At 35.4% G+C, this 9,281-nt stretch overlaps 1 protein-coding gene across 1 annotated transcript; it reads left to right on the top strand.

The window, feature by feature from the left end:
* The first annotated feature begins 7,574 nt into the window (after positions 1 to 7,574).
* LOC137390593 (mu-type opioid receptor-like) lies at positions 7,575 to 8,558 on the top strand. The gene has a single exon (XM_068076922.1). It carries the CDS (start codon positions 7,575 to 7,577, stop codon positions 8,556 to 8,558), a length of 984 nt encoding a protein of 327 aa, XP_067933023.1.
* The last annotated feature ends 723 nt before the right edge of the window (positions 8,559 to 9,281 follow it).

Below are 9,281 nucleotides of genomic sequence, written 5' to 3'. Positions count from 1 at the left end.
GCTGATTAAGACACGAAGGGCGTGTCTATAATAGGCATATGTACATGAAGGCCTATACTTGGATGATTTAAACTTGGAATTTTTGGAACTTAATTTTGGAACTTAATTTTGGAACGTTAAAACTTTAGAAATAATAAATATTAGAATGATGAATAATTAATTAGAGGCTGATACTAGATAGCCAATGATATGCTAGCTCTACCTTCAGTTTTAGTAAATTCGAGTCACCAACTCTAATCAATGGAAAAAACACTTTTATTGGTTTCTAGTCTTCAACATGTAGAAGGCGACATAGTGTAGCTCATATATAAGGTTACATATTATAGCTTATATAGAAGGTTACATACCGTAGCTCATATAATAGGTTACATACTGTAGTTCATATATAAGGTGACATACCGTAGCTCATATATAAGGAGACATACTGTAGATCATATATAAGGTTACATACCGTAGCTCATATATAAGGGGACATACCGTAGCACATATATAAGGTGACATACTGTAGCACATATAAAAGGTTACATACCGTAGCTCATATATAAGGTTACATACCGTAGCTCATATATAAGGTTACATACCGTAGCTCATATATAAGGGGACATACCGTAGCATATATATAAGGTGACATACTGTAGCACATATAAAAGGTTACATACCGTAGCTCATATATAAGGAGACATAGCGTAGCACATATATAAGGTGACATACCGTAGCTCATATATAAGGAGACATACCATAGCTCATATATAAGGTGACATACCGTAGCTCATATATAAGGTGACATACCGTAGCACATATATAAGGTGACATACCGTAGCTCATATATAAGGTGACATACCGTAGCTCATATATAAGGAGACATACCATAGCTCATATATAAGGTGACATACCGTAGCTCATATATAAGGGGACATACCGTAGCACATATATAAAGTGACATACTGTAGCACATATAAAAGGTTACAAACCGCAGCTCATATATAAGGTTACATACCATAGCTCATATATAAGGTTACATACCGTAGCTCATATATAAGGGGACATACCGTAGCATATATATAAGGTGACATACTGTAGCACATATAAAAGGTTACATACCGTAGCTCATATATAAGGTTACATATCATAGCTCATACAGTATATAAGGTTACATACTGTAGCGCATATATAAGGTTACATACCGAAGCTCATATATAAGGTGACATACCATAGCTCATATATAAGGTGACATACCGTAGCACATATATAAGGGGACATACCATAGCACATATATAGGGTGACATACCGTAGATCATATATAAGGGGACATACCGTAGCACATATATAAGGTGATATACCATGGCTCATATATAAGGTGACATACCGTAGCACATATATAAGGTGACAAACCGTAGCTCATATATAAGGTGACATACCATAGCACATATATAAGGGGACATACCGTAGCTCATATATAAGGTTACATACTGTAGCTCATATATAAGGTGACATGCCGTAGCTCATATGTAAAGTGACATACCGTAGCACATATATAAGGTGACATACCGTAGCTCATATATAAGGGGACATACCGTAGCTCATATATAAGGTGACATACTGTAGCACATGCATAAGGTGACATACCATAGCTCATAAGGTGACATACCGTAGCTCATATATAAGGTGACATACCATAGCTCATATAAGGTGACATACCGCAGCTCATACATAAGGTGACATACCATAGCACATATATAAGGTGACAAACACTAGCACATATATAAGGTTACATACCGTAGCACATATATAAGGTTACATACCATAGCTCATATATAAGGTGACATACTGTAGCACATATATAAGGTTACATACCGTAGCTCATATATAAGGTGACATACTGTAGCACATATATAAGGTTACATACCGTAGCTCATATATAAGGTGATATACTGTAGCTCATATATAAGGGGACATACCGTAGCTCATAGATAAGGTGATATACCGTAGCACATACATAAGGGGACATACCGTAGCTCATATATAAGGTGACATACCGTAGCTCATATATAAGGTTACATATCGTAGCACATATATAAGGTGACATACCGTAGCACATATATAAGGTGACATACCGTAGCTCATAGATAAGGTGATATACCGTAGCACATACATAAGGGGACATACCGTAGCTCATATATAAGGTGACATACCGTAGCTCATATATAAGGTGACATACCATAGCACATATATAAGGTGACATACCGTAGCGCATATACAAGGGGACATACCGTAGCACATATATAAGGTGACATACCGTAGCTCATATATAAGGTTACAAATCATAGCTCATACAGTATATAAGGTTACATACCATAGCACAGATGTAAGGTTACATACTGTAGCTCATATATAAGGTGATATACCGTAGCTCATATAAGGTTACATACCGTAGCTCATATATAAGGGGACATACCGTAGCTCATATAATAGGTTACATACCGTAGCTCATATATAAGGTGACATATTGTAGCACATATATAAGATGACATACCGTAGCACATATATAAGGTGACATACCGTAGCTCATATAGAAAGTGGCATACTGTAGCTCATAAGTAATTCGAAGTACCGTATTGAGACACTCTGCTTGAGTCTCCTAACTGATAAAACTATTGCTCAATGATTACATTAATCTTTCAGTCAATGAAAATATTACATAATACGGTCTTTAGACGCAATAATCTCTCTATTGGACCAGATAGAAAGGGTAAGAGAATTATAGGGAGCTGTATAAAAAACTGTATAACAAACTGCACAAAAATGAATTGATGTAGCAGTGTACTCATTAATGTACTGAATATGAACTATTATATGCAATGAACAGTATGAGTGGGAATAAGCCATTGTTTTGGTATTTTAGAGTAACCACGTTAACGTAATATGTATAGTCATTATATGCCATAGATGTAAGACATGAATGCATGAATTTACATTATAGTATCATGTTCTTGTTATGACGCATTGTTGATAAATAGCAGTTATGAATCCAGTACCCCATAACAAAGGACGAATAAAACATTTAACGGCTTTTATCGATTTTAGCCATGTGTTTTCTGCCGTTGCTGATGCTATGCAGTTTTAGCTGAAAATCAATAAATAGCAGATAAGGCTTTTGTTTATAATTTTAGTGCTGGTGTGAACTTAATTAATTATACTGATGTTATTATTGTTGGTGAGCATACCCACTTCCTAGCTTCTTTACCACCTAGCCTCAATAGGCTTGTAGGATAAGATTAGCAGAGGATTATTACCATTAGTTATATGAGATGATGCCAGCTTACGGGCTAATGTTAGCATGAGAACACAACTCTACTGCAGATAAAATAAAATGAACTTGCTTAACCAAATGAAACGACAATTTTACTGCATTGCATAAAAACCATGCTGATTTACTGAAAGAAATACTTTTTTAGTTTTTGTTTGTAAAAGTTTGTAAAAACAAGCGCTATTCAGTTGCTCTTTATAAATAAAAATATAGTGTATAGCAACTTTTTTGCTTGCGCTTTAGTTAACATCCTAACAAGCAATTTTTGTTATAAAGAGATGAAGATGCTGGTTCGCTTATTGCCCCTACAGTTCTATACAGCCTCAAAATTACAGCCAATCCTATAGAATTACATCGAATGGCTGTAGGAAGCTAAAATGCATACGAGACTATAGATGTTCGTTAGGCAACATTCATTCTTATTATCATGGTTCATGTTGAGTGAACATCAGTGTATCAAATAGACATAGAATACAGCATACTAAAGATGAACATCAGCAAATCAGGTAGACATAGAATATAGCATACTAAAGATGAACATCAGTGTATCAGGTAGACATAGAATATAGCATACTAAAGATGAACATCAGTGTATCAGGTAGACATAGAATATAGCATTCTAAAGATGAACATCAGTGTATCAGGTAGACATAGAATATAGCATTCTAAAGATGAACATCAGTGTATCAGGTAGACATAGAATATAGCATTCTAAAGATAAACATCAGTGTATCAGGTAGACATAGAATATAGCATTCTAAAGATGAACATCAGTGTATCAGGTAGACATAGAATATAGCATTCTAAAGATGAACATCAGGGTATCAGGTAGACATAGAATATAGCATACTAAAGATGAACATCAGTGTATCAGGTAGACATAGAATATAGCATTCTAAAGATGAACATCAGTGTATCAGGTAGACATAGAATATAGCATACTAAAGATGAACATCAGTGTATCAGGTAGACATAGAATATAGCATACTAAAGATGAACATCAGTGCATCAGGTAGACATAGAATATAGCATTCTAAAGATGAACATCAGTGCATCAGGTAGACATAGAATATAACATACCAAAGATGAACATCAGTGTATCAGGTAGACATACAATATAGCATACTAAAGATGAACATCAGTGTATCAGGTAGATATAGAATATAGCATTCTAAAAATGAACATCAGTGTATCAGGTAGACATAGAATATAGCATACTAAAGATGAACATCAGTGTATCAGGTAGACATAGAATATAGCATACTAAAGATGAACATCAGTGTATCAGGTAGACATAGAATATAGCATTCTAAAGATGAACATCAGTGCATCAGGTAGACATAGAATATAGCATACTAAAGATGAACATCAGTGTATCAGGTAGACATAGAATATAGCATACTAAAGATGAACATAAGTGTATCAGGTAGACATAGAATATAGCATTCTAAAGATGAACATCAGTGTATCAGGTAGACATAGAATATAGGATACTAAAGATGAACATCAGTGTATCAGGTAGACATAGAATATAGGATACTAAAGATGAACATCAGTGTATCAGGTAGACATAGAATATAGCATTCTAAAGATGAACATCAGTGTATCAGGTAGACATAGAATATAGGATACTAAAGATGAACATCAGTGTATCAGGTAGACATAGAATATAGGATACTAAAGATGAACATCAGTGTATCAGGTAGACATAGAATATAGCATTCTAAAGATGAACATCAGTGTATCAGGTAGACATAGAATATAGGATACTAAAGATGAACATCAGTGTATCAGGTAGACATAGAATATAGCATTCTAAAGATGAACATCAGTGTATCAGGTAGACATAGAATATAGGATACTAAAGATGAACATCAGTGTATCAGGTAGACATAGAATATAGGATACTAAAGATGAACATCAGTGTATCAGGTAGACATAGAATATAGCATTCTAAAGATGAACATCAGTGTATCAGGTAGACATAGAATATAGGATACTAAAGATGAACATCAGTGTATCAGGTAGACATAGAATATAGGATACTAAAGATGAACATCAGTGTATCAGGTAGACATAGAATATAGGATACTAAAGATGAACATCAGTGTATCAGGTAGACATAGAATATAGCATTCTAAAGATGAACATCAGTGTATCAGGTAGACATAGAATATAGCATTCTAAAGATGAACATCAGTGTATCAGGTAGACATAGAATATAGGATACTAAAGATGAACATCAGTGTATCAGGTAGACATAGAATATAGGATACTAAAGATGAACATCAGTGTATCAGGTAGACATAGAATATAGCATTCTAAAGAGAAACATCAGTGTATCAGGTAGACATAGAATATAGCATTCTAAAGATGAACATCAGTGTATCAGGTAGACATAGAATATAGCATTCTAAAGAGAAACATCAGTGTATCAGGTAGACATAGAATATAGCATACTAAAGATGAACATCAGGGTATCAGGTAGATATAGAATATAGCATTCTAAAGATGAACATCAGTGTATCAGGTAGACATAGAATATAGCATACTAAAGATGAACATCAGTGTATCAGGTAGACATAGAATATAGGATACTAAAGATGAACATCAGTGTATCAGGTAGACATAGAATATAGCATTCTAAAGATGAACATCAGTGTATCAGGTAGACATAGAATATAGCATTCTAAAGATGAACATCAGTGTATCAGGTAGACATAGAATATAGCATTCTAAAGATGAACATCAGTGTATCAGGTAGACATAGAATATAGCATTCTAAAGAGAAACATCAGTGTATCAGGTAGACATAGAATATAGCATACTAAAGATGAACATCAGGGTATCAGGTAGATATAGAATATAGCATTCTAAAGATGAACATCAGTGTATCAGGTAGACATAGAATATAGCATTCTAAAGATGAACATCAGTGTATCAGGTAGACATAGAATATAGGATACTAAAGATGAACATCAGTGTATCAGGTAGACATAGAATATAGGATACTAAAGATGAACATCAGTGCATCAGGTAGACATAGAATATAGCATACTAAAGATGAACATCAGTGTATCAGGTAGACATAGAATATAGGATACTAAAGATGAACATCAGTGTATCAGGTAGACATAGAATATAGCATACTAAAGATGAACATCAGTGTATCAGGTAGACATAGAATATAGGATACTAAAGATGAACATCAGTGCATCAGGTAGACATAGAATATAGCATACTAAAGATGAACATAAGTGCATCAGGTAGACATAGAATATAGCATTCTAAAGAGAAACATCAGTGTATCAGGTAGACATACAATATAGCATTCTAAAGATGAACATCAGTGTATCAGGTAGACATAGAATATAGCATTCTAAAGATGAACATCAGTGTATCAGGTAGACATAGAATATAGCATTCTAAAGATGAACATCAGTGTATCAGGTAGACATAGAATATAGGATACTAAAGATGAACATCAGTGCATCAGGTAGACATAGAATATAGGATACTAAAGATGAACATCAGTGTATCAGGTAGACATAGAATATAGCATACTAAAGATGAACATCAGTGTATCAGGTAGACATAGAATATAGCATTCTAAAGATGAACATCAGTGTATCAGGTAGACATAGAATATAGCATACTAAAGATGAACATCAGTGTATCAGGTAGACATAGAATATAGCATACTAAAGATGAACATCAGTGTATCAGGTAGACATAGAATATAGCATTCTAAAGAGAAACATCAGTGTATCATATAGTGCAAACAGGATTTAAATTGTTGAAGTTTAAAGAAGCTGTGAATCGTGATTGCTTACCAAAGTCTGAGAACAATTTATGAAATATTAATGTTTAAACTTTTTCTATCAGAAATGTTATTCTCATTTCATTCATTTGCATTACCTGTACTGTATAGCCAGTTGAATGCATAATAGGACACTGCTACTATATTGTTCTCACTAACTGTCCATCACCATTATATTTGGGTGGCTGTGGCTCTCATACACCCCTCATGTCATATGCTAATTGTCTCATCAGGGAGGTATGAGGTATGGATACAGGCGAGGCTGTGGCGCTTGGCTGTAACTCATCTCAGGTGTGCATACAGGCAGATAATTATTTTAATAACATCTTGTTTGTTCACTATATTTAGAAAATCATGAGATATAGATTTTTGTTTATAAAGACAAAAGACTCGAAGAAGCTGCATTTCCTCAGTTAACAGCATTCTAGACAGACATAGCTCAAGAATATGGCAAACAGCATAGGGAATGAAACTCAGTTGGTGCCAGTGTGCAAAGGTTTTGACGAAATATGTTCACCGGTAGCGTACGAGGTTGTCATCACCATCATCAATGCTGTGGCTCTCGTCATCAACCTGCTGCATCTCACGACCCTTCGAAGAATCACTGCTGCGTCGAAGGGAACTAAAGCTAGCGCATCAAAAGCGTACCCCTTTCTGATTCAACTCATCAGCTTGGTTGACATGCTTTGCGCCATAGCAAATGTGATTAAAGTGAACTGCATTCTCCACCGTCTGCTCTCGCTCAGACCTAAGCAGGTTGGCATCGCCTTACTCATCCTCGAGGACTGCATATTGATGTTCCGCTACCCTCTCCTAGTGATCGCATGCGCAGAACGCTACGTCGTTCTTCATCACGCGATGAGGCCAGCATCTATTTTCTTTAGTAGATTTTGTAAACTTTGGTGTCTTTTGGCCTTTTTGATAGTTTTGGCCTTGTACTGCACCAGAGCTTTAATAACGGCAACCAAGTTTTGCATTCACCCAGTCGTAGGAGTGCTGGCCAACTCGACAGCGGGTCTCTGCATCTTCATGCTTTCTGTCCTCGTACCTGTGTTGATAGCTAGCATAATGATTATCCTGTCGACAAGGGAGATGAGAAAAATGAAAAGACGAGCTTCAACCACTGAAGATGAACGATACTTACAAAAATCGACAACCTATGTCTTCATCATTACGGCTACTTTCTACGCGTGCTTCGTACCCGCAATAATATCAGTCCTCGTGAAGATCGTTGGAAAGATTGACACTCTTTACACAGCGATGGTCGTCAACATCGTTACAAGCTGCTATGGAATTACTAATACTATGATCTATGGCTGGAAGCACGAGCGCTACAGGAAGGAGCTTCTTAAGATGTTTCACCCATCTAAGAACATCAAAGAAACCAAAGTCTCCTCTGAAGGCTCAAATACTGAATCCAATAGTGATTGAGCTATCTGTGAACAATAAACTACATGTTATATTGTGTGCACCTTTAACAGTGATTGAGCTATCTGTGAACAAGAAACTACATGTTGTATTGTGTGCACCTTTAACAGTGATTGAGCTATCTGTGAACAATAAACTACATGTTGTATTGTGTGCACCTTTAACATATGCACTGTGGAGTACTTCCAGTTGAGGTTAAGAGCTTTGACAAAAGAGGAATTATACATGACTGCCAATCAGTCTGTTCTAATAAATGTTGTATATTTAAATGATGACAAATGCTAACTACTAGTGACTGATTGACCTGCTTATTGACCTGCTGGTGTAGAACGACTTTCATCACACTGATTATACATTCAAACTTTTTCTACGAACAATTGACAAATATCAGAGCAGATCTCAATACGTTCATGAGAGATTCGCAAAATAACTAGATGTTGAATTACCGCCGGGTGAACAAACATAATGGTCAAAAACAAACTGACTAATAACATAGAGGTCTGAAGGTAGTCCAAACTATGAGTAATAACATAGAGGTCTGAAGGTAGTCCAAACTATGAGTAATAACATACAGGTCTGCAGGTAGTCAAAACTATGAGTAATAACATACAGGGCAGAAGGTAATCCAAACTATGAGTAATAACATACAGGTCTGAAGGTAGTCCAAACTATGAGTAATAATATACAGGTCTGAAGGTAGTCCAAACTATGAGTAATAATATACAG

This window comes from Watersipora subatra, chromosome 3 (genome assembly GCF_963576615.1).
Source record: "Watersipora subatra chromosome 3, tzWatSuba1.1, whole genome shotgun sequence".
Taxonomy (NCBI): Eukaryota; Metazoa; Bryozoa; class Gymnolaemata; order Cheilostomatida; family Watersiporidae; genus Watersipora; species Watersipora subatra.
The sequence above is the reverse complement of the archived record's forward strand: the minus strand, read 5'-3'. Positions and strand labels throughout refer to the sequence as shown.

Coding starts and splice junctions, on each gene's coding strand:
- LOC137390593 (XM_068076922.1), top strand. CDS start 7,575: ATGGCAAACAGCATAGGGAATGAAACTCAGTTGGTGCCAGTGTGCAAA.